A 24,099-nucleotide genomic window follows, 5' to 3' on the forward strand; every position below is an offset into this window, starting at 1 on the left:
ATAGAGTAGTGTGTGTGACTCGTAGCAGATGTATAGTGTGCCAGGTGAGCGTCTTTTGTTAAATTTCACAGTTGTTCCTGATCACTCTGCGCATGTTCACTGTTGTTCTCCGCATACCAATAACAGAAATAGACCCTTGAGTGCACAAACAAGGCCCCACTAAATACTTGACGCGCCACGCCAAACCACCTCTTAGCAACACCACCACTCAGCTTGCTCCCAACTGTTCAACCTGCAAATATCTTGTTCCTTCCAGCTACCGTAACCACTTCGCATACATCATGTCTGACTCGCCTACAAGCAATCCCGATGAGGCCGACCAGTCCAAGAAGATCGCATTCCGTTTCTGCTCCGAGTGGTGAGTAATTGGTCGCGGCGCAACGCGTGCTTCTTCCTCAAGATCTGCCGAATTTGCTAACTTTCTATCCAGCTCCAACTTGCTCTACCCAAAAGAGGACAAGATAAACGCCAGGCTCATGTTCGCCTGCCGTACCTGCCAATATGCCACCGAAGCCCTCACTCCCATGGTGACCCGCAAGGAAGTCAGCAGCTCTGCTGGCGACACTGCTGGTCTGACGGATGATATTGGTCAAGATCCAACGGTTAGTGAAGACCCTGAGTCCGACGATGAATATTTCATGAACGACGATGGCGCCACTATCCGTGGAATCTGTACCATGTGTGGCAATGTGATCTTCTGTGAGATCTGCGGGCAGCAGAGCGACTGTGGCCTTGTCCTCGAGGTTGAAGATCAAGAATGCTCTACGTCAACTCATGCTCATCCTCGTTACGAACGGGAGCTCACGCCTACGAGCATGAGTGATCGTGACACCACTGCTCTCCCGCAGGCTCCAGCTGCTGGTAAAGAGCAGGATGAGCCAGTCTGCTCTGCGAGCAGCGTCCCGAGCTGCACCTGAGCTGCAATCACTGTATCGTCCACATCCAGCAACTGCTTTATCAAGCCTACTGTCTTTGTAGTAGATGAACTCTGCTCAGAATGTTCGGCTAACATCCGGTTTTGTCTGATCTAGCTGCCCCGAGTCGAAAAGCTTTGTCCCAAATGCGGCGAGAACGAAGCTGTCTTTTTCCAATCGCAGCAGCGGTCCAGCGAAACGGGAATGGTGAGCTCATAATTTCTTCGTATGGTTGTCATGACGAGAGATTTTTATACTATATCTACCCCCTTGATCTGCGTCTTTCGCTCACAATCATAGAAATTATACTACGTATGTTGCACATGTGGGCAAGTATGGCAAGATGCCACGCCTGCTAAACGATAGCCATATTACGAGGTTCGGTTCTAAAAACGCACATGTAAAAAGGTGTCAAGGGTTTCGAGGAACACTGGGAAATCGGCATCAACCTGGAGTTTGGAGTCAAACACATCTGCACTTTGGAGAAATCATGGGCCCTGGTTGGCTAGGAGTTAGTTTACGCTGCAAATACCCGAAAATGATGGAGATTGTTGATACAATTCTATATACAAAATGTTCTGACCCCGGTGCAAAACCAGCCGTGATTTTGATATTGCTTGCTCGCGCCTAACAACTATGCTATCATCCCCGTGGATGTCTTCCCATTATACGTGCATTGGTGCTAGCGAAAGAATCTTAGACCACCGCGTTTTCGCCAACTCTCTTCCTACGACACCTGTTCACACGTTAGCTTTATTCTAACAAGCCCATGAGCCATGCTCTATAATTCTTCTCCACTCCACCCTATGCCCTTCAGAGAATGTTCAAACTCACCAGTAGCCCTCGAGCCAATCGGCTCCGCCGCCTTGTTGATCAGAATACACGCATTGTCATCGAACCGCACCACACTGCCATCCGGCCGCTGCAGCTTCTTCTTCGTCCGCACCACCACGGCGTGTCTGATGTCTCCGCGCTTGACCTTGTGCGGCGCATTACTCGAGCCCTGCTTGTCTGCCTTGTAGTTCCTCTGCTCCTGCACGACAACGATTATGCGGTCTCCGATGGTTGCGCCGGCTTTGCTTGACTTGAGGGTTGCGATGCATTCTGCGATGGCGCCGCCGGAGTTGTCGAGGACGTTGAGGAGGGTTTTGAGCTGGATCATGGCGAGGATGGAGGTGGAGGATCCCGGTTGAGGGATGCCCCAAGGAGGCTCAAGGGAGGAGAACGGGGAAGATGGAGAGTGAGGTCGTCGTAGGTAGGTTGTCGTCGTCGCGTTGTGGTTGAAGTTGAATGTAATTCGAAACGAACATTTGAGCACGGTTTGATACGATCTGATATCGGTGATTTCTCGGATCTCCGCCCGTCACCGAACCGAGGCCTGATTCATGGCACGATGCTCCTAAAGCTCTAATCTATATCATGCATCAGCATTGTTTTTGTTCTACTCATCCTCTTGTGCAGTCGACAGAAACACACAATGCCTGCAGATAGGCTCTTGTCGACCCTCCTCAGGTCACTTCAGACCTATACCGACCAGCAAGACACACCACGGTATACACTTCCAGCTACTTTGAGAGCGCAAACACTAACACTCAGCCAGACTTCTTTCCACCGCCGCACACCTCCTGGCCACTCTTTCGAACCCTCATAACATCTCTCTCCTCACCTCACAGCTCCTGACAGCCCCAGCTCTATGGACGCACCCCACCGGTCTCGAGACCTGCCTCCGCATCCTCTCCGTCTTCCACTCGGCAGCCGGCATCCTAGTCCGACACCACAACAACATCCAAACTGGCGAAACACCGACCTCGATCCCAGGTCAGATATCGCATTTAAGCCTTGACGACTGGGCGCGCGCAGTAGTGCGTGGTGCGGACGAGCGGAGTGCGCGATGGAAGCATCTACTTGTGCTCGGCGGACTCTTGATAGGTCTGGGCAACGGAGACGATTTTGAGATTGCAAAGGGCATTCGGGGAACGATAGAGGGTGCCTTGGTGCGGGCTGTGAACCTATCGTTGGTGGAGCGGGATGATTTCGGGGTCTTGACGGTTGCGTTGGTGACGAATCATGCGTTTCCGCTGATAGGGGATCTCGAGAGGGCGCAGTTGGATTATGATGTGAGTGGGCCGATCTTGGCTGATGATGGGCCATGCATGAGTGTGTTTGGAGTGCTGATGATGGGCAGAAACTACTACCAGTGTTGTTGGGCGCAGCATTCTTCTCTAGTGAGGGTTACCAGTCGGCATACTTCCTAGGCCCGATCGATCCGGACGTCGTTGAGGTGCCCAATGCAAGGAGATTCAATTGGCTGGTATGTATCAGATGTCACTACATTCGTTCATTTCTGACTATTCTAGGCTTCTTCCCCGTCTTTCGTCCAAATCGAAAAGACATTGTCCCGACCCCTGGTTTCGGCCATGGGACCATTATCACGATTGATAGCTCATGCTGTCGAAAATGTCCACAACCCATGGCTTGTTCAGACTCTGATGGAAGACTTTGTTAGATTCTCCCAAATATTGTTAAAGCAGTGGAGAAACACCAAGCTTTCACAGATTGATACTTCCGAAGAAGCTGCATTCTTGCATGAGGATGCTTTAAAGTCCACCATCCCACAGTTGTGGAAGCTACTTCGGTCGTCTCTTTTCGCTACGACGATCGTGCTCAGAAGCGTACTCGGCAGAATACTAGGTGATGGTCATTTAGCTTCAGACTCGGGTATGTTGCACGGGGCATAAGACTTGAAGAGTAAACAGGCACTAACAGCTACCAGTCGCCCCTGTCCTGGCAACACAAACCCTCCACATTCTCCGTAACTTGTACTTTGTCTCCTCACGCCTCGGCGCTAATTCCTTCTCGCAATATACATTCACCTACCTTACGGCCATGGACATCCTCGCCCAGTACCCCCACGTGGCAGACTCCTTTACTAAAGAGATCCGCCCCCTAGAACTCGGCCAGATTCCCAAAAATCCTCTTGACCGCACCCTCGACCTCTTCTTCCTCAACACCTCGGAGCACTTCACACTCATCCTTCCTTCGCAAACAAACGAGGAGCTTCTGGTCGCAGCCGCAACACCTTATCTGGCGGCCGGCGGGAACCGCAACCTTCTACCTATCTTCGAAGCCGCACACAGCGTCATGCTCGCTGTGCTATCGGCCCCTCAGTCAGCGCAAATCACGGCGAAACACCTCCCGTTCTACGTTGATGCACTATTCAAAGTCTTCCCTGAATCCCTCTCACCCCGCCAATTCCGTGTTGCCTTCAAAACGCTACTACGCGTCACAGCACCACCAAGTCCTCTATCCGCAACACAGCCAGACCTACCCGCTATCCTCCTAGAGCTCATCCACGAACGCGCGCTCCACGCACCCACACAGCCCCTGCCCGACGACATCGCATCGCCCACGCCCGAACGTGCAGACGAAGGGAACGCCATGCCCCCTCTCTCCGAACAATCAATCTTGATAATGACACTCCTGGACAGTCTCCCGTTCCTGCCCATCCCTCTTCTCGAGGAGTGGCTCCCTCTCTGCGCCGACCTCGTCAACACAGTTGGCGACAAAGCTATGCGGGACGTCTGTCGGAACAGGTTCTGGGAAGTCTTGATTAGCGGCGAGATGGATCCTGAGCGCAGCCAGACTTGTGTTGCGTGGTGGGGCACGATGGGCGGAAGGGAGAGGCTTTTGTATGGGGATCGTGGTGGGGAGGAGAACGGGCCGTTTATGAGTGGTGCGTTGCAGGATGGGCCTGGGTCGAGGGAGAGTAAGCTTTGATGGGGATGGTGTTCTTGATGTGCATCGTCTGTCTGGGCTGGAGAGTGGTCTAGGAATGCTTGGATATGTGCGTAGGATTGGCACAGCGGCTTCGAACGGACGACATCCTCGTATCATGCTAGTCTGCGCAAGCAAACCTGCAGCGCCTCGACTGGAACCTTGCACATCGATATTCGCTTTTGCCGTTATCGAACTGCCCGAGATCTCTTCCACGCATCACTACCATTCCGGCGTTCGGAATTGGTTTTTTGTCCCACTGGCAAACGTCCCGCTCGCAATACTGGCCGATCGCATTTCTCTGGTCAACGCTCTTGTATCTGCGCTAAGACGTACCTCCATGCAGCACCGCAGCTGTCCAACGGCAACCGTGCCAGGCACCACTAATAGCCCGCACCTAGGCCTCAATCGCCGAAGTATACCACCGCACATCCGGATTCGAAAGGCAGTCAAACACGTACTTATAAGTACCCCAAAAGCAGCGTTGTTGGGAGAATGGCTGTTCAATAGCGCCGTCTCGACGGACGGGCAAGCAACTCGAGGACTCGACATGTCAACTCGTCTGCCTTGTCGGACTTATCTATTCGCTCCCGCTGATGCATCGTCTTTCCTCCTCGCCTGCGCGGAGAACGTACCTGCCAGGGCACGCAACCTATAATGAACGAAGATGTTGCGCGTGTAGATCAGGTGCTGTGGTATGAACATATTATTACTGCCGCGACTAGATAAGCTGGAGTTTGAAGCCGAGGTCGAAGTCCGAAACAGGGGTTAGGCTTGATCGTGATTGATTTCTGCTGTGCTCGTTGGTGAGATGTACGGAGCTGGGGGAAGGGAAGGGAAGGAAAGGGAAGAGAAGGGAAGGGAAGGGAAGGGAAGGAAAGAAAAGGAAAGAAATGGAAAGGCGCACTGCTACATAAATTGGCTTCTAGCTTGTTCTTGGAAATATGAACTTTGTAGCCTGTAGGCGTCGAGCCATGTCTGTTGCAATGATACACAATCCATAGCATCCAAAACCCAAGCTTTCAAAAACCCCACACGTTCCGTCCACACTCGCTTTCTCCACCCCCACTCCTTCCACCTTTCCCTTCCCGCGCATCCATCTCTCCTACACAAACAAACCCCCAAAAATTCCCCCAGAATCACATTTTCAATATGTTTCAAAGTTGATAGGCATTCTTGCGAAATTGTCACTCGTTGCCAAGTCCAATGGTCTAGTGGTATGACGTTCGCTTCACACGCGAAAGGTCCTGGGTTCGATCCCCTGTTGGACTATTTGTTTTAGTTTTTGGCTTTCTATCAGTTCAATATGTGTGTGGATCGCTCGTGTAGTGTTATGTTTGAGTATTTTTTTTGGATAGTTGGTGTTATAAGATGGATGGAAAGAGTGTGCATATGGATGGCGGGGTGAGTGTTCGTTCGTGGGTGCGGGGACGGAGGTGCGACTTGAAATGCTTATAAGCAATTGGACGCGAAGTGCATGCGAGTTGTAGCTTTCGTTCATGAACACTGCATGCTTTGAATTGTACGTCAAGACAAGTCGTGCGGATGATGGACTTCATAGAAGCATTACATGGCTGTCGCAATGATCAAATGTCCGCATGTGATATGTCATTCCTCGAGACCTTCAAAAGTTTGTCTTATATATAAGTATTGTTCGTAGATGCTACGCTACCTACAAGTCCGCTGAATCGCTGGAAATATCTCCCACCAAAAGAACATCTACAAGCATTTCCCCCCAGCACGACGTCAATGCCGTTTCTTTGTCCACGCCTTGACAAACTCTTCTTTCTCCTTGACGCCCAACCCAACTCTCTTCACCCGCCCCAGCCGCGCGAGGTCCTCTCCGATGCGGTCCAGCACTTTTCGTTCGTCTGCATTCAGCCCGTCGATGCCCAGCTCCTCTGAGCCGACTAATGTTTCCGAACTGCTTGCTTTGTCGCCCAGGTTAAGGCCGTCAAAGAAGTTAGTATCAATAGAATTAGGTTTCAACTGCGGAGGGCGCACACCATTTGAGGGGGATTTGGATGTGTTGTAGACACACTCTGCGATACGGGTCCGGATGCAGTGGGTTGGTTTCGAGCAGAGATTCCACAAGAATGATAAATATGTGCCAGGGAGAGGGGTCGCGACATCGCCGGGTGTGTAGCGAAGGTTAAGTGGGAAGATCTTTGTGTTTGGTGGTGCGGTCAGGAGAGACGGACTGAAAGGGAGGATTCCGCGGCCGTTCGTTGTGGTGCATTCTGGAAAGACGACGATTGGAGAGTCGGGATTTTCCTTCAGTAGCGTGGCCAGGTCTGTAAGGCGAGCTTTGGGTGGCGGACTCATTTCTGGACTGGAGAATGCTCGTATCATGGCTTGAGCCAAGGAAATACGCTGTACTTTGAGAGTATTCGGCCAGGACACGGTGAAGACTGGATCGAATATAGCGGCCAAGTATAGGCAGTCTAGAGGGGACGTGTACGACGATGCGATGATAGTCCGAGGACCGGGAAGTCGGTTTGCAGGTGCTTTTCCCAGTTGCCTTGAGCCGTAAGCAAACAGCCCATATATAATCAGTCCATGGTTCTTACCCTCTCCTCACTCCGTCAATCTGCAGGTCAATCCACCATATGCCTGGTATTCCAATCATGACCCATAGTATTCCTTTCTTGAGCAGCGAGCCCAACGGGAGCCAGCTAAGGGCAAAGTAGTAGAGGATGAATGTTGCAAGCAACAGAGGCACGCGGACGAGGAAGAGGAAGATATGGAAGGGCAAGGCTATACCAGAGGACTCGGTCGGCACAGGGAAGAATGGAGCGATTCCCGAACCTGGATTCGATAAGAGTGTTAGCATGTCTGCATGTTCCCACTGCCTCATACCCTGGCACGTACCTCTGTCGCGGTATTGTGAGAACTTCTCCATTTTTGCAAGTATAATGCGGTACGATCCTAGAAAGCCATCCACGTGGTGTTAAAGACACTACCTCATGATATTCCGCACTCAAGAGTGCCTGTTTGAGATGGTAAGCGAGTGGCTTAAAAAGGTCCGCATGCTAACGTAGATCCGGGAAGATAAGTGAGCAGATATAAAGATGACGCCCGGGGAGGGAATAACTTGGCCCTGCATGTGATCGCTGCCAAACTGCGCCACAGATGCGTGGGATGGAGACCGCCGACGCCACTATCAACAGCCACACCCCACTAGCCACACCTTCACACTTGCAGCTAGTATGCCAAGCCACACGAGTAAACAACCTCGTGTTTACACTCTCCAGAGCTCCATTTCACGGCGTCCCCTCCATCACGCACGACCCAACGCGGCCTTCGACTGATGATGAGGTGATACTTAATTTGCATCGCATTGTTGCCCAGCATTCCTTTCACATTGTCCTGCTCAATCTTTTGCGAACATGGAAACTAACGAGAATATGGTGAGCCGCGGACACTCCTGCCAGATCACCTATGGTCGAAACCGAACCACACCCGCGAACTTGTGTACTGACATCCTCACTCATAGCGACTCGCCGGCTCTCGGCTCCGGCAGCCAACCACCAAGATTCCTCTGAGCCCGAATAGGAGCCTCATGGAAATGTCGTCGTCTGAATCAAATACGCGGTCTCAGATGCCGCCGCCGCAACCGCATTTCCAAGGCACGAAACACAAGCCCCCTGGTAGTAAGATTCGAAAAAACCCGTCGCGTCATAAAGACATTCTGACCCATATAGTGGCCGAGCCACCAGCGAAACGAGAAACATTAGCAGACCGCGCCGGTCGCCCTGTTCAAGCGAGTCATATTGCACCCCCGAGTACCAGAGGTCTGAATGACAGCATACGATCATCTGCAAACAGCTATCGCGGCCCACCTCCCTCCGCTCACTCACGTTCGGTCTCGGCGGCATCTTCTCGCATGACTTCAGGCAGCTCGTCTTTTTCTAGCAGTGTTGGCTATGGTTCGCGGCCGCCATCTAGCCTCCGCTCCAGTCGACCCCAGAACCATTTATCACACAGCCGAAGTCAATCTCATACGTCTCATAATAACTTCAGACCAGGAAGCTCGTCAAGCAATTACACCCAGCACAATGGATCGTTCGCGCCGGCCAACAAAGGTACATATCCGATTTCACTATCTTTCAACCCGCCAGTCCTGCAGCCGAAACAACGAGCTGTCAGCGACAACCGGGAATATATCTACTATAAAAATCCACGACAAACAAGTGTTCCTTCTCAACCTCTTACGACCCAAGCACTCTTGCAATCACAGTCATGTATTTCTCTTCGTTCCGCTTTTCAGGGTCTCAAAATCGACCCATTTTCTTACGAGTCAATTCAAGAGGAGGATCTTTCTGAGCATGAAGCTCGCAATGCTGAGGCAACCCCGTCAAAGATTCCTCGTCTTCGAACTTCTATCAATTATTCTCTTTCTGGTCAATCGCCTTCACCGAAAAAGACGCCAAGTCTGAGAAAGTGTCGCTCTGCTTCGCCTCTCAAGCCAGTGTTCTTGACCAAAGATTCTAACAGACCTGTGCCAGCTTTCGAACCCGATCTCGAGATGGACTCGACGTGGACGAAGCAATTCGAACATATTAAAGATACGATATCGAAACACAACGCCGGCGAAGAGGATAGGAAGGAAGTGATCCGACTCTACAAAACGAGAAGTAGGTTGTTGATATATTGGCGCGAATATCCGACGAATGTTGCTAGATGGTTGTGTGAGCTGACTTTCATGTTGTATAGTTGCCGAGCTGGAGACCTCAAGGACTGAACTGTCATCGGCCAACACTAAACTCACAGAGAGCTTGCACGAACTTAAGGGTGAATTACTGACGGCGAATCACGAACTCAATGGCGCGAAGAGGAGTCACTCATTCGACATGGATGATTTACGGCGGAGAACAGAGCGTGAGGTTGAAGCTCTGAATGAGAAATTCCAACGAGAGCTGCGGCTTGAGAAGGAACGCACCGAGAAAGTTGCAGAAAAGGTGACGAAAGATTTCGAGGAGCAGCTTGAGCATATGGAGAAAGCGCACAAAGAGCTTTTGCATGACCAGGAACGCCAAATCCGCGGCGAACTCGAAGAGGAAAGAAATAAACGGAGCAGAGAAATCCAGGAGCTTGCTGCGCAAAGCACACTGCGACTGCAAGAAACCAGCCAAGATCTTGAACGAAAAGCCAGGGAAGCAGACGATGTCCGCAGAGAGCGAGATGAGACTGCTGCGGCCCTCCAGCGAGAGAAGAGTCTCCGAACAAGCCTTGAAGACAAATTGACAGAAGCATCTGCCAATAATATGACATTGGAGACAGCGAACCGGGCAATGAAGGCAAAGATTGACTTTTTAGAATCTGACAATCAGGCCCAGTCGAACTCCTTCGCAGACTTGCACCGACTGAAACAAGAAGCCGAGGAAGCCATGAATGTAGCTCTTGAAAAGCTACGAACCGAGGAAACCTTACGTCGGAAGCTCCATAACCAAGTCCAAGAGTTGAAAGGGAACATTCGTGTAATGTGTCGAGTACGGCCAGCTTCAGATTCGGAAGCCGAAGATGCTGCTAAGATCGCATTCCCCGATGCCGAGCTGGACTGTAAGGAGGTCACAGTGCAAGGACCGGAAAAGACCAGCGCTCTCGGAGTTGTGACCACGTCCAATAATGCATTCTCCTTCGATCGAGTCTTTGCACCTGCGTCGCATAACGCTGAGATATTCGAAGAGATCAGTCAGCTGGTTCAGAGTGCCTTGGACGGATACAACGTATGCATCTTTTGTTACGGCCAAACAGGATCCGGAAAGACGTTCACCATGTCCAGTGTCGACGGTATGATCCCACGCGCAACGGCACAGATATACTCTGAGGCTCAGCGACTGGCTGAGAAGGGCTGGACATACAAGATGGAAGGCTCATTCGTCGAAGTCTACAACGAAAACTTGAACGACCTTCTTGGCAAGGCCGAAGAACTCGACAAGAAGAAGCTTGAAATACGGCACGATCTTCAGAAGAAGACAACGACCATCACAGACATCACAACCGTAGAGCTTGATTCTGCGGACAGAGTCGAAGAGATAATGCAACGTGCAGCTGCAAACCGCACTGTAGCAGCCACCAAAGCGAACAGTCGATCTTCGCGTAGTCATTCTGTCTTCATTCTGAAGCTCATCGGAGAGAACAGTATGACAGGTGAGAGATCCGAGGGAACGCTCAACCTCGTGGATCTTGCGGGTAGCGAACGACTTGCACACTCACAGGCCGCCGGGGACCGACTCAAGGAAACGCAAAACATCAACAAGAGCTTGAGTTGTCTCGGAGATGTCATTGGTGCCCTAGGGCAGGGTAAAGAGGGCACGCATATTCCATACCGGAACAGCAAAGTAAGTCGCTCCTCAAACCAAACCTTCAAGACCAATGCTGACTCTTCTTAGCTGACGTACCTTTTGCAAAACTCTCTTGGCGGGAATTCCAAGACTCTTATGTTTGTAATGATATCGCCGCTTCAGGCCCATTTGTCTGAGACGCTCACGAGTCTGAAGTTTGCCACCAAGGTACGTGTAACTTGTCGACTTCTCTGTTTACGCATCACTAATCGATCTATGACAGGTACACAATACGCACATTGGTACAGCAAAGAAACAGTCCAAAGTAAAGGAATGATGACGACATCTTGCAAAGCGATGCAGTGCGCCCTTTGGCTACCTTTTGTTTTTAAAGTGTACCTGATAGCTATGTCTTTGCGTTGCGTGCAAAGTCCAATCCGTTGTTTTTTCCGAGTCACGTTGCATAGAGGCGTTTTGGGGCCAGTGAATTGGCATGGAGTATGACTGTTGTCTGATATTGCATACATGAGAGTTCAACTCTCCAATTTAGCGCATACTGCGCGTGAATCTACTCTTTGTCATAAAATGCCTGTGACCGGGACGTCTCGTCTCATCCTCGAGAGAGTAATGCCTGACTGCCTGAGGCTTCACTATGACGGGATCCGGGCTGGTTGCCTGGCAGCAACGACGCTAATTCCCAAAACAGGTAATCGTCTACACTACACTTAACTGCATTGCGCGATTCCGATTCACTCGCCATACTTACTACAAGGGGATATACCACGCCTTTATTCTGTTGTAAATACATTCTTTCTCAGATTGCTACCCACCTTATCTCATCTGGCGTATATGCGCCCGGCGGAATCATGGTACTGCTCACTGGCGGGCAAGTCTCAATGGCCATTTCCAGCGCGATAGGTACAGACAGACCCATCGGCATACATGAATCTTATACTGACGTTGAGTGTGATCCAGTTGTTCTCTTTACCGGCCTACTCTTCCTCGCTGGCTACATCCTTCAGCAGCAAACCGTACAATCGCTCCAGATCGCGGTCCGCCCACGGATACCTAAACCTCTTGCCCCTCCGGCCTCTCTCTCCATTCCTCGAACTCCTCTGGACAGGATTGCACGTGTCCCGGGCTCGTCGCAGGATATCGATAATGAGTTGCAACACTATCTCTCGATTGCGAGCAAGGGAAGCACGGATTGGTCGAAGCTGGCACACGTACAGCTGGTACGAACGCATGAGGAGGTTTGTACTGCGGTCATGTTTTTCGCCGAACTTAAGCGGTTGAAGAGTCCTGCGAGACGAGTCCTCATGTTTCCAGCAAGTTGGACTAGGGACATGAGTGAGGACGAATCGCCAAGCCTGCCACGAACAAGGAGGCTTCTGAGAACGGCTGCGCGGCGATATAACGTTGGACTACGTGCTGTGGGCGCGCTGGGAGATGATAGTGGAAAGGTGGACGCAAACATAGCAAGCAATTACAGCTTGAGTAGTCTATGGGCCTTTGGGAAAGAGTTCGATAGAGTCCTATATATGCAGAGTCCGGGTCTACTGTTGGATTCGGAGCCCCTAGACGGACTACTGGCCTTTGCACCGACAAAGAAGCTGTCTGCGATTGGCGCTGAAAATGAAATTTCGATGGACCTGCTGCTCATTCAGCCTGATCTGGCGGTATGGAACAACCTGAAGGATATTCGCGCAGAGGAGCACATCTCGGACATCAAGCTGCTGAGAAAAACGTTCAGTGCAGATGAAGCACTTCTGCGCCCATCCTCATACTTCTCACCATCGATAGTCGCAGACACAGCGTCTCTACGGCTGCCGATCGACGAGTTCAATGCGACGGCTTTCCTGGACAAGACAGCCTACCTGAGATTTACAGATCCGGAGATTCCTGGGCCGGAATACGACATCCCATATGTCGAGAGAGCAAACTACCGGCCAGCAGAGGATGGACCACGGCTCGTGTGGGACAGGTTGTATGAGGTATTTAGACAACGGAGGATGGATGTGTGCGGGCTAGATCTCGAACATTGGAAGGGACCGAAGGGATCAATCTTGTCGGAACCTGCGGAGACGGTGAATACGCACGATCAGCATGATGTGGTCTTATCCGAGGTTACGGTGGATGAAGACGCTGGAGATATGGATATCATTCAGCCACAGGGAGAGCAGGATCCTGCTGAGGAGCGCAGTGATGAGCATGACGAAGAACTATAGAAGAGGGAGGTGGGAATAATGGGTTGGGGTGCAAACTTGTGCGGCATAATTAGCGGGCTCTAGCATTGGAGAAGGCGTCTTGGAGCAGATGAGTGTAGAATTGGAGATACCATGTACTGTATATCAATCAGAGTCGTTCACAGCCAGTACCAGACAGGCTTTTGCAAAGTGATGGTGTTGAAATTGATGATTTATACGCAATTGACGCACGTTCACGAAGTAAGTAACTATCATTTCCATTACGGTACAATTAGCGTACTTGGTCGTCGGGATAAAAAAAGTGGATGGATAAAACCTAATTGATGGATGAGGATGGATTGGCAATGTAGTGAATACCTTATTTCCTGCCACCACCAGCCCCGCCCAGCAAGCCAATATCATCGCGTCAGGCGTCAGTCAGGCAAGTCCTCAGGCCTCAGGCTAACAACCGCAGCATCCACTTCCATCCCTCCACCCCCCTCCCAATTCTCCAACAATCACTCAATCCCTCCCCCGATTCCCCCAATTCCCCCAATTCACATTCGCGCCAAACCTTGAATTGATACGCCCAAAGCTACCTTACCTTACCTTCTTCTACACCGTCCTTGTCCTGACTATCCTGTCTCTTCTCCCTAGCTTGTCCCACACGTTCATCATTCTTCCGCCCGCCGGTTGGGAATCTCTTTGCTCACTTTACGTTTGTCGCGGCAGCTGTGCGTGCTGTCTTCTTGGAATATCCTTACCGCTGTAGCCATACACCCCCGGCTGACGTTGACCATATTGCCCTGTCCTGTGGGTGGTTGTGAGCTCTCCAGGCCCGACAGAGCTCCCTAGCTGCGCATCGCCCCCATCAAAGCATCCCGCAGCTCTCCGCATCATAGAGCGCGACACTCCTCGGCATTATACTAGAGACGGCAAAGGCGATACTTCTCGCAGGAAAGAAGCAGAAGAAGAACAGCAGTGTGTCTGTGTGGTAGTCTGCGCTGCCTCGCCTTGAGAACAGACGCTCCGTACCCGTATTGGCCAGAGATCTGCAGATCCACACACATCACAGGAAGCTCGTTGCGGCATATCTAGGGAAGGTCAGGTCAGGGTCTGGGAGCATCCAGTCGCCCTGGGTTTGACCTCGCTTTACAGTAGCGTTCATGCCATCCCTAGGTTTCCTGAAGAAGAAGAGGACGAAGGACTCCTCCGGTTCTGCCAAAGACTTTGAATCTCCCACAAGCCCCACCATCACCAAGGAGCCCTCGCAATTGAGCCAGCCAAGGTCGAATCCAGACGCCTTATCTAACCCTGCGACGTCTACTACAGCCTCGGCGTCAGCGGTCACCTCGGATACCAACAACAGTACAGCTGCGCAGCAGAACACCGCCGAACCTATGAACACCGCCGCCACGCCTCAGCAGCAGCCGCAAACCTACTCCTCACCCGAAGCGTCGCAACAGCAAAATCAACCTTCTATACAGAATGTGATCAATCCACCGAACAATGATTCGGGGTACCGTGCGACGCCAGCCAGAGACGGCGACGCGATGCAGATTTCACCTCCGCCGCAAGTGCAAGCTCGTGTAACAAAAGGGAAATACTCGTTGGTGGATTTCCAGATACAACGTACCCTGGGGACGGGAAGTTTTGGTCGCGTGCACCTGGTGCAGTCGAAGCATAATCAACGTTTCTATGCTGTCAAGGTGTTGAAGAAAGCCCAGGTCGTCAAGATGAAGCAGGTGGAGCACACGAATGACGAAAGAAGAATGCTTGGCAGAGTAAAGCATCCCTTTCTGATCACGTTATGGGGCACCTTCCAGGACTCGAAGAACTTGTACATGGTGATGGATTTTGTCGAAGGTGGTGAGCTTTTTAGCTTACTACGCAAGTCACAGGTAGGTTTCACCCGAACTCCATGAATGCCACTCCAGGGCTGACTGAAACATAGCGATTTCCAAATCCTGTGGCCAAGTTTTACGCCGCCGAAGTCACATTAGCGCTCGACTATCTCCACTCCATGGACATAATCTACAGAGATTTAAAGCCTGAAAATCTGCTTCTAGATCGACATGGGCATCTGAAGATTACTGACTTTGGGTTCGCCAAGGAGGTTCCAGACATTACATGGACCCTTTGTGGTACCCCGGATTATCTCGCTCCAGAAGTCGTGGCGTCGAAGGGCTACAACAAGTCGGTGGATTGGTACGCGCTGCATGAAACCTTGATCGTCAAACTTTTCATACTGACTGTGTGTTCAGGTGGTCACTAGGAATCCTAATCTTTGAGATGCTGTGCGGATTCACGCCATTCTGGGATGGCGGCTCACCGATGAAGATTTACGAGAATATCCTCAAGGGGCGAGTGAAGTACCCACCGTATATTCATCACGATGCACTTGATCTGCTGCAAAAGCTGATTACGCACGACTTGACTCAACGGCTGGGTAACTTGCATGGCGGCAGCAAGGACGTGATGAACCATCCATGGTTTGCTGAGGTTACATGGGAGCGACTCATGAAAAAGGACATTGATGCGCCATACGTGCCACCCGTGCGTGCAGGTGTTGGCGACGCGAGCCAATTCGACAAATACCCCGAAGAAACGGAGGCGTATGGACAGACGGGTGACGATCCGTAGGTTTCTTGTGGAAGCTTGTGTGAACTCCAATATGCTAATCTTTGATAGACATGAACGCCTTTTCGGGGACTTTTGATCAGGCCTGTCCCGTTCGTCTTGGACATATCTGGGAAGATATAACATGGCCTTTATCGTCGTCCCCCATGCGCTTATTATTCGACAGTGATCTCACACGCAAGGTCACTCTTGGATAGTTGACTGGCGAGGTCTCATCGTGTCGCACCTCTGGGGGACAATAGGACGGTAACAGTATCGGTGAGAGACGGTGCCGATGAAGTGAAAAGTCAATGTTTACGACGTTTATGCGAGAGTCACTTGCATGGCCGAGGGTTTATGCGCGCTCGAGAAATCGACTGATGGAGCGCGCACGATGAGAAACAACGGCGTGGGTTGGGCGACTAGCTTTCAGTACAGAAGTCATGCCAGGTGAAAGCCTGGCTGGTATACATTCATATCCATTCTACTCGGGTTCCTCCAGTGATACATATCTACTACTACTACTACTTACTGTCTTTCACCACATTCCAGGATGAGCTAGTCGGAAGACAGCTTACTAAGACTCATCGCATCACATCGCATCGCATCACATCGCATCGCATTGAAGGTCCGACAGCATCCGTCAATCCGACGGGGCAAAACCGCCTACAGGCCAGCAAGCAGTGACCCGGCTGGGCAATAAACGCGATTGTGCTGTGATCGATCGTGCTGAAGGGCGCGGCGAATAGAATGTCGGGATGTTGAGGTGGCGGTGCAGATTATGAAAGTCTGCGACTGGGTATTCCTTGTGTGGGGTGCTTGGCCAACTCATTTACAGTGACCAAAATGTCAGGCTACATGTTCCGGGGTCAGTCAACATCTTCTTTCAGCACAAACTCCTAGCCTTGTTGTTCCTTTTCTCCTTTTTTACTTTTCCTTCTCTCTCGTCTTTCCCGTCCTTCTTCTTCCCTTTCCTAATTTTTCATTCTTGGTATGTAAGTTCGAGAGCAATGACCTGGTGAAGCTCAGAGGCAAAGAGCTTGGGACCAACGCGGTTGTATTATATAATTAGGTGGAATGATCTGATCCACTCTTTTTCTACCCTGCCGAGATTCTTGGAGAGCCTTGTGGGGCTGGCTGTTCGAAAGCATCGTTGGGAATCTTTTGGCTGATTCTCTGCTCCTGAGATCACCCATTCTCCCTGTGTCACCGCAAACGCGACAAGTAACAGGAACACTGGAGCATCCATTGCGAGAGATCTAGAAGGAATTCAAACAAGCTAGCCCGGCCGGTCCTCGCAAGTCGTTGACAAACAAAGAACGTTTGCGCAGCCCTACTACCTAGACGTGACGATGACGTTCTTTCACTTCAGCTACAAGAATCGTGGCAGAAAGTCGCCTACGCCGTCGTCGTCGACAGAGGGTTCCCGGGGCAGCGCTCAGACTCCGTCGTCGATGAAGAGTTTCCAGAACAACGCTCAGGCTCCGTCTTCGACGACAAAGAATTTCCAGAACATCGCTCAGGCTCCGCGCGGTCCACCTCAGTATCAGTACAGTTCACCGTCACTGAGGCAGAATGTCCCAGTCGACGCAGCGGCTTCAATACCGCCTCCATATGCTGCACCACAGCCCGCGCCGCCCTTGAATCCATTGTGGTGTCCTCCACCAACATATCAGCAATTCCATGAACAGCAGCAGCAGTACCTTGAAGCCACCCGGCAGCAGAGGATACAGGCAGAATGGATGGCGAGCCAGCCACAACCTCCCTTCCGAACAAACCCAACATCACGTCCCGCATCATTTCATCAGCACTTCCATCAACACCAGCAGCATCAATACATTAACGGTATGGGACAGCAGGGGCCACATACCGATTGGACGACGAACCCGCTCAACCTTCCCATGCGACCGAGCACGGCAACACGTCCTCCATCATTTCACCAATCCTTTCTTCAACAACATCAACATCAATACGTTGACGGTACAAGACAGCAGCGGCCACAAGCAGAATGGATGTCAAGCCCGCTGTACATGCCCGTCCGATCGAACACAGCAACACCTCCTTCGCCGTTGCAAAATCATTACGCCGCGAGTCTAGATCAGACATACCCAAATCCCATGTACCAGTCATATCCATACAATCCTCCAAACCACCCAATGACACCCCGAGCAGCGGCGACATTCCCTCAACCTCAACTCTCACAACTCATGTACGCCTCTCCCGCACCACTGACACCACTTACACCACAACAAACCGGGCCTCTGCAGCCGCAGCCGCAGCCGTACTACGTCAAGACCAAACCCTCTGGCGCTGCCCTGTCCTCGATCTACAAGCCGATCAAGAAGGCGTCGACGACAATGCTGAATTTGCAGCACAGCGTGATGGAGAACAAGGGCGGGGGGCTTATCGAGAAGGCAGATACGTGGTACGAATCAGTCAGCACGAAGCTGGACGACATGATCACTGGCATGGACGAGGAGCAATTTGTGGCGGAAGAGGGAGAAGGTGAGATATGGAATTTCCTGTTTTCTTTCTTCTTTTGCATTGTTTACTGCGTTGCGTCGTTGTGGTTTCTTTTCTGTTTCGCTGGCCGACATGGGTCTGGCGGTCCTACCAAAGTCTTGGACGTTCACAGCTTCTCGTCTACGGTCTGGTCTGGCCTCTCTGCGGTGTCTATGTCGTCGCTATCACCACCACCACCGGCAACGCGACCTGGACTAACCGCCAAGCACGCGCACCTGCCTCACGGACGGCACATCCGCGGCTCGACCCACTCCTCCCACCTCCTGGTCATAATATTGACGTGGCCCGAGCGTCATCACGGATCACCACGCTCCACCATTCACTCTCCACCTCCTCCACTCTCCACAGTTCACGGTTCACTCTGGCCACAAAACCCCCCCTGAGCACTATCCCATTATTCCTCATGGACAGTTTGAGTTTGAGTTTGAGATTAGTCCCTCCTCTCGCTTTCGCTTTCGATCTCTCGCTCTCTCTGTCCTGCACGAACCACATGGCCTGACGGTTCACTCTCTTCCTGGCCACTCCTGTCATCCATCCTGGTCTATTCATTCATTCGGTCACTCCTTCATTCGTCCTGGCTTGGACGAACTTTGTGAATACGACGATATCGCGGGTTCGACACAATGATGCATTGCTGAGACTAAGGCTCGACTGATGCATAGCGACATTGCGTCGCGACCATGTACGCCCTTGCACCCTCGAGACAGCTCTCGTCAGTATCGTTGGTCGACTTCTCGCGCCATGTCGATGCTACAGCCGAAGTCCCTGCCTTGCCACTTATCACGGTGCGTCCACCACTGAAGCCGCGCAACTCGAGGCTGTCACGTGCCATCTTCAACGCCTTTCTGCCCTCTGTCGTGCGTGTCGCCCATCGCTGTGGCTGTGCAGGCGTGCTGGAATTCGATGTCTCCATTTTCGAGGATGATGAACTAGCCAGAGATGTTGACTACAGTTCTGGAGAAGATGACGATTCACCGAGCATACCAAGCACGCCGACCTGCCTGGTCGAATCCGTACAAGATGTTCTGAAGCATACAGACAGAGATGTATCGACTGCAACCACTTTAGAGGACTATGATGCCACAATATCAGCGCCAGACTTTCTGGATACCATTGGCGACTACCAAGCGACCCCCGAAAATGCACCATTTCTATTTTATCCTTTTCCTTCTTCTGCTTTGAATATGCATAGCGCTCCTGTATCCCCGTGTCTCACACCCTCTCTATCACGGACTTCTTCTCCATTATCCTCTGTACCTCCATCTCCTCGCTTGTCCCGGCCTGTGCCTCCATTTCCATCTACCTCGTCCAGTCGAGCCACTCTCACCGTGCCCACCGCAATACCACGTTCCCGCTCCTCTCCCTCTCTCAACACAACTAACCCGCTCTCCGTCACAGACAACACACGCGCCTCGACGGCCAAGCACATCTACGACAAAGTATGGCGGTACCAAAACAGTCGATTGCCGCCAGACATGCCGCCATGCGAAATCCCTATTGCGTGTTGGCCGTTGATCAATTTGGCGGCCAAGTATAGCGAAAAGGTATACACGGATCCGCAGGCACGTGCCGAGAAGAAGATGTATGTCAGCGCGGGTGCAAAACCTATGTTCATGAAGAGCGTGACAAGGGACGACCAGAAGGTTGTCATATTGGCGATTCGTGGGACGAAAAGATTCAAGGATTGGTGTGTGAATTTTCGTGATCGGGGGGTAGACCCGAAGGGATTCTTGGTATGTTCTATTCTTTTTTTTTTCTTTTTTTTCCCCTGATCTATGAACTCGGTGCTGACATATATGCCCCAAGGATGACCCGACACAGAAATGCCATGCCGGGTTTCTTGACGTTGCAAAATCCATGATCAAGCCGATTGCCGAACATCTCGACCACCTCTTGGCCGAAGATCCCTCCCGCTCGCGCTGTTCACTACTTCTTACCGGCCACTCCGCCGGTGGCGCTGTTGCGTCTCTTCTCTACGCCCATCTGGCATCCTCCGCCGCCATCTCGCCGTTTCACACCCTGATGAGGAAATTCAAGCGCGTCCATTGTGTCACGTTCGGCACGCCCCCGTGTACACTGTTTCCTTTGGCAAAGCCCGAGGGCGAGGAATGGGTAAGAAGCATATTCGTAACGTTTGTGAACGAAGGGGACCCTGTACCACGCGCGGATCGGAGCGTGCTAGGCAGTCTGCTCGATCTGTACAGGCAGCCGGCCCCGAAGATTGGAAGTACGATACAGTGGCGGGTACCGCCGGGGGAGATGAATCTGCCGGGGAGTTTGGTGGTGATGAGAACGAAGCCGGGGAGTGGTGGGCCAGTGCTAAGCGTTGTGAATGTAGAGGCGATTAGTGCGAGGAATCAGGACTTGCGCACCGTCATGTACGGCGATCCGTTGGCGCATCAGATGGTGTTGTACCAAAAGCGAGTGCAGGAATTGGCGACGCGGTCGGCGACGGCGCGGGATGATTGATAGCATATTTTTTTCAGAAATAATACATTACTGCATACGTGTCAGACTGGCGACTGTGACCGTGGGCTTGACTGTGGTCTTGACCGTGGTCTTGACTGTGACCGTGACCGTGACCGTGACCCTGACGAAGACGGTGATCTCGATCCCACGGCTCCAGACCCGACGCTCCGCAAAGACCTGTCGTCGTCGTCGTCGTCGTCCATCGCATCCACCTCGCCCTGCAACGGACTCACATACGCCTCAAGCAAATCCATATCCTCCAGCTGCGAGCGCACCGGCATCTTCCACAGACTCGTCGCAAACATCCGATCCTTGCTCAGCATCTCATCCACCAGCTGGTCGACGTACGTGAGACTGAACCCGTTGCGCGTCCGCCGCCGGATCTTGCGCGGGTCCGCGAGCAGCGCGCCGAGCGTGTTGTAGATGTCCACGGGCTCCCAGGTCAGGCGGATGTAGAAGGCCGCCAGCACGCGGAGGTACTTGAAGTGGCCTTTGCGGCGCGCCGTTTGGGTTGCGCTCTTTCCTGCGTCGTTTTCTTCTTCTTCTTTCTCTTCTCTCGCTGTATCATCATCCCCATCCCCACCATCCCCTTCATCCTCCGCATCTCCCTCAGCGAAATTCAAAAACTCAAGCACAATCTCCCGCGGCGGCATAATCTGCAGCATCTTGAACGCCAAGCACAGGAACGGCGTCGGCCGGCCCTGATCCCCGTATGTGCCGCCTACGCAGTCCAGTTCGACGGCGCGGTCGCAGAGCGTGGCGGCGTTGAGCCCGAAACATTGCTCTTTCCAGTAGAAGCTTTCGGTTATGCGGTCGCGCACGGCTTTTTCGATGAGGTGGGCGGGGTTGGCGCCGCGGATGAGGGCGCCGGTGTAGCCGCGCGTGTCGAGGAGGGCGGTTGCGTCGGGGCGGTGGGGGGGCATTTTTGGGGGTTTTGGGGGTGAGATGGTTTGGGGGTGGTGAGAGGGTGAGAGGGTGAGGTTATGAGGTTGTGGTTGTGGTGATGGGTGGTGATGGGGGGTACGCGGTCGTGCTTGGAGATTCGCATGCTTGCGTGTATGCTTCAATCAGCCACGCTGGGTGGCCCTGTTTGTTTTTATTCTATATCCATCGCTTACCTACGTAGGACAAGGACCCTCCTACTTGTATTTACGACCATCGAGAGCATGTCCTGATACATCTTCAATACAAATCAACCAGTCCCCAATCTACACCCTGTCAGACATATATGTAGCACAATAATCTCGGCCCACACTATCCTGATCCACCGAGCCTTGGCCGCGCACGACGGAGAATCTTCTTCTCTTGTTTTTCTGCGCCTTCTGTCCTTCTAATTCATTATAGAGAATACAGAAAGTACATGAAAAGGAAACATTCCGCTGCGAATAGCGAGATCCACGTACCGCTATTTTTAGGGTCTGCTATCTGCTATCTGATATCTGGATATCTGGACATCCGGGACCGGCATTGACGAGAAGATAGATCATGGTACGATCATACTGCCATGCTTTTGATTTTCTTGTTACGAAGTGTCCTGTAGCTCATGAGTGATGACCAGGCCGCGCTATACGACCAATTCATCTTGTTCGGCGACTCGCTCACGCAGCAGGGCTGGTCGCAGGAGCGTGGATTCGCGTTTTTGGCGCAGCTTGGTGATGGTAGGGACGCTTTTTTCTTGGAGATTTGTGGATGTGGATGTGCTGATTCATGGCAGATTATGTCCGGCGCTTGGATGTGGTGAATAGAGGGTTTAGGTCAGTCGTTGGTGCTGGCCTTGAGTATCTGCGATATGAATCTCATTGTTGACATGTGTATCAGTGGCTACAACACCACCCAAGCCCTCGCCATCCTCCCCAGAATCATCCCACACCCAAACCACGCAAAGGTCAAACTCCTCGTACGTCTTATACACATATCCCTTTCCCCCCCCCCCCTTCTACTTCCCTCCCAAGCACTCCCTCTCTCACTCACTCACTCACTCACTCACTCACTCCCTCCCTCACTCACTCCCTCCCTCACTCACTCCCTCCCTCACTCACTCACTCACTCACTCACTCACTCACTCACTCACTCACTCACACCCCTCCGTCCCAAAGACAATCTTCTTCGGCGCAAACGACGCCTCCCTCCCGCACGCCTCCAACAACCAACACGTCCCCCTGCAAACCTACACCGCAAACCTCAGATCCATCCTCACCCACCCCTCCATCACCGCCCACGCCCCCCACATAATCCTCATCACCCCACCGCCCATCAACGAACACCCCATGGCCCACGACCCCGGCGTCGCAGGCCCCGCCCGTCGCGCCGCGTGCACGAAGGCATACGCCGATGCCGTCATCACTCTAGGTCTGGAGATGCGGGTTGCGGTGCTTGATTTGTGGGGTGCGGTTATGGCGAGGGTGGGGTGGGATGCTGGTGGTGGTGTTGGTGGGGGTGAGGTGGTGCTGCCGGGGAGTTTGGAGAGGGCTAGAGAGCCGGTGCTGGATGGGTTGCTGCATGATGGGTTGCATTTCTCGCCGGAGGGGTATCGGGTTCTGTATGAGGAGCTTGTGGGTTTGATTGCGGAGAGATGGCCGGAGTTGAGGCCTGAGGCGCTGCCGTTTGTGTTGCCTGGGTGGACGGAGTTTCGGGTTTGAGGTTGGTGGATTGGTGCGGATTAGATTGGTGGGGTAAGGGGGGGTTTATAAGGGGCAGGTATGAATGATGTTTGCGCTATGGTTATATGGTGGGAAAGCAAGGCATGTCATGAATGTGTCTCACAGTCTCAGACTTGCATTCTCTCATTCCTCTCGTCATCTTACAGCGTCGCAGCACACTCATCCATCACGTCACCAGGACAAAGAGAAAATCACATCCTCGACGTATGTCCCAAATATCCCATCCCATCCCATCCCATCCCATCCACACACAAAGACCATAAATCCCTACACTCTCCGTCCAAGCCCCTAAAACCCCCCCCAAAAGCCTACCTCTCCCCAGCCAAACCTCTCCAAAAACGAAGAAAAAAAAACCGCACAGATTTTCATGAAGACGAAAAACAAAAAGGCTCAAGTCCGGGAATCGAACCTACGCCTCCGCGCCCCCTGCAGATATTTGATGATCAATTTGATCTTGCTTCGGTGGTGATTCTTAACCATTGAACCATCGCACCGGGTTATGTCTCTTGGATGTTAATCTTTATTATATATGATGATGTTGGTTGGGGTGTGGGAAGGGAAGTGGTGGGAAGAAAGAAAGGGGGGGGGAGCGGCGGAAAACAGTGTTGTGGCGCTTGCAGTTGAACAGTGTTGTGGCGTGGGCAGGCAGGTGAACAAGCGGAACGGA

General features: G+C 52.2%; 12 protein-coding genes and 1 non-coding gene across 13 annotated transcripts; 10 read left to right on the forward strand and 3 right to left on the reverse strand.

Annotated features, from left to right (window-relative positions):
* The first annotated feature begins 23 nt into the window (after positions 1–23).
* EJ05DRAFT_32640 (uncharacterized protein) lies at positions 24–1,488 on the forward strand. The gene is made up of 5 exons (XM_033740795.1): positions 24–44; positions 133–358; positions 431–602; positions 1,032–1,121; positions 1,215–1,488. The coding sequence occupies exons 2-5, from the start codon at positions 282–284 to the stop codon at positions 1,278–1,280; spliced, it is 405 nt and encodes a 134-aa protein (XP_033605722.1). The 5' UTR covers positions 24–44; positions 133–281; the 3' UTR covers positions 1,281–1,488.
* A 48-nt stretch (positions 1,489–1,536) lies between these two features.
* On the reverse strand, positions 1,537–2,197 carry EJ05DRAFT_460058 (50S ribosomal protein L14). The gene is made up of 2 exons (XM_033742596.1): positions 1,749–2,197; positions 1,537–1,650 (listed from the first exon to the last, which is right to left on the reverse strand). Exons 1-2 carry the CDS (start codon positions 2,074–2,076, stop codon positions 1,580–1,582), a joined length of 399 nt encoding a protein of 132 aa, XP_033605723.1. The 5' UTR covers positions 2,077–2,197; the 3' UTR covers positions 1,537–1,579.
* A 194-nt stretch (positions 2,198–2,391) lies between these two features.
* EJ05DRAFT_447683 (uncharacterized protein) lies at positions 2,392–4,793 on the forward strand (the record flags this gene model as incomplete). Its single annotated transcript, XM_033742280.1, has 5 exons — positions 2,392–2,465; positions 2,515–3,031; positions 3,100–3,225; positions 3,272–3,632; positions 3,688–4,793. The coding sequence occupies 5 exons, from the start codon at positions 2,392–2,394 to the stop codon at positions 4,689–4,691; spliced, it is 2,082 nt and encodes a 693-aa protein (XP_033605724.1). The 3' UTR covers positions 4,692–4,793.
* A 1,095-nt stretch (positions 4,794–5,888) lies between these two features.
* EJ05DRAFT_t5 lies at positions 5,889–5,960 on the forward strand. Its single transcript has one exon. It is a non-coding gene; the product is annotated as a tRNA-Val (tRNA).
* A 323-nt stretch (positions 5,961–6,283) lies between these two features.
* EJ05DRAFT_534651 (uncharacterized protein) lies at positions 6,284–7,745 on the reverse strand. Its single transcript, XM_033749197.1, has 3 exons — positions 7,560–7,745; positions 7,259–7,496; positions 6,284–7,209 (listed from the first exon to the last, which is right to left on the reverse strand). The coding sequence occupies exons 1-3, from the start codon at positions 7,588–7,590 to the stop codon at positions 6,435–6,437; spliced, it is 1,044 nt and encodes a 347-aa protein (XP_033605725.1). The 5' UTR covers positions 7,591–7,745; the 3' UTR covers positions 6,284–6,434.
* A 704-nt stretch (positions 7,746–8,449) lies between these two features.
* EJ05DRAFT_32758 (uncharacterized protein) lies at positions 8,450–9,334 on the forward strand. The gene has a single exon (XM_033740814.1). It carries the CDS (start codon positions 8,615–8,617, stop codon positions 9,125–9,127), a length of 513 nt encoding a protein of 170 aa, XP_033605726.1. The 5' UTR covers positions 8,450–8,614; the 3' UTR covers positions 9,128–9,334.
* Positions 9,335–11,567, forward strand: EJ05DRAFT_32759 (kinesin). Its single transcript, XM_033740815.1, has 3 exons — positions 9,335–11,032; positions 11,084–11,203; positions 11,259–11,567. Exons 1-3 carry the CDS (start codon positions 9,542–9,544, stop codon positions 11,310–11,312), a joined length of 1,665 nt encoding a protein of 554 aa, XP_033605727.1. The 5' UTR covers positions 9,335–9,541; the 3' UTR covers positions 11,313–11,567.
* Positions 11,568–11,714: 147 nt separating this feature from the next.
* On the forward strand, positions 11,715–13,348 carry EJ05DRAFT_506888 (uncharacterized protein). Its single transcript, XM_033747867.1, has 2 exons — positions 11,715–11,893; positions 11,951–13,348. Exons 1-2 carry the CDS (start codon positions 11,842–11,844, stop codon positions 13,201–13,203), a joined length of 1,305 nt encoding a protein of 434 aa, XP_033605728.1. The 5' UTR covers positions 11,715–11,841; the 3' UTR covers positions 13,204–13,348.
* Positions 13,349–14,327: 979 nt separating this feature from the next.
* On the forward strand, positions 14,328–15,880 carry EJ05DRAFT_491254 (Pkinase-domain-containing protein; the record flags this gene model as incomplete). Its single annotated transcript, XM_033745965.1, has 4 exons — positions 14,328–15,062; positions 15,116–15,369; positions 15,426–15,800; positions 15,853–15,880. The coding sequence occupies 4 exons, from the start codon at positions 14,328–14,330 to the stop codon at positions 15,878–15,880; spliced, it is 1,392 nt and encodes a 463-aa protein (XP_033605729.1).
* Positions 15,881–17,132: 1,252 nt separating this feature from the next.
* EJ05DRAFT_496105 (uncharacterized protein) lies at positions 17,133–18,686 on the forward strand (the record flags this gene model as incomplete). Its single annotated transcript, XM_033746337.1, has 1 exon — positions 17,133–18,686. The coding sequence occupies one exon, from the start codon at positions 17,133–17,135 to the stop codon at positions 18,684–18,686; it is 1,554 nt and encodes a 517-aa protein (XP_033605730.1).
* Positions 18,687–18,983: 297 nt separating this feature from the next.
* EJ05DRAFT_496106 (alpha/beta-hydrolase) lies at positions 18,984–20,772 on the forward strand (the record flags this gene model as incomplete). Its single annotated transcript, XM_033746338.1, has 2 exons — positions 18,984–20,036; positions 20,110–20,772. 2 exons carry the CDS (start codon positions 18,984–18,986, stop codon positions 20,770–20,772), a joined length of 1,716 nt encoding a protein of 571 aa, XP_033605731.1.
* Positions 20,773–20,813: 41 nt separating this feature from the next.
* Positions 20,814–21,695, reverse strand: EJ05DRAFT_460067 (PRP38-domain-containing protein; the record flags this gene model as incomplete). The annotated part of the gene is made up of 2 exons (XM_033742597.1): positions 20,814–21,262; positions 21,356–21,695. 2 exons carry the CDS (start codon positions 21,693–21,695, stop codon positions 20,814–20,816), a joined length of 789 nt encoding a protein of 262 aa, XP_033605732.1.
* A 198-nt stretch (positions 21,696–21,893) lies between these two features.
* On the forward strand, positions 21,894–23,692 carry EJ05DRAFT_472197 (SGNH hydrolase). Its single transcript, XM_033743136.1, has 5 exons — positions 21,894–22,260; positions 22,331–22,430; positions 22,487–22,526; positions 22,591–22,669; positions 22,869–23,692. Exons 1-5 carry the CDS (start codon positions 22,258–22,260, stop codon positions 23,409–23,411), a joined length of 765 nt encoding a protein of 254 aa, XP_033605733.1. The 5' UTR covers positions 21,894–22,257; the 3' UTR covers positions 23,412–23,692.
* The last annotated feature ends 407 nt before the right edge of the window (positions 23,693–24,099 follow it).

The sequence above is a fragment of the Pseudovirgaria hyperparasitica genome (assembly GCF_010093815.1).
Source record: "Pseudovirgaria hyperparasitica strain CBS 121739 unplaced genomic scaffold EJ05scaffold_1, whole genome shotgun sequence".
NCBI lineage: Eukaryota > Fungi > Ascomycota > Dothideomycetes > Acrospermales > Acrospermaceae > Pseudovirgaria > Pseudovirgaria hyperparasitica.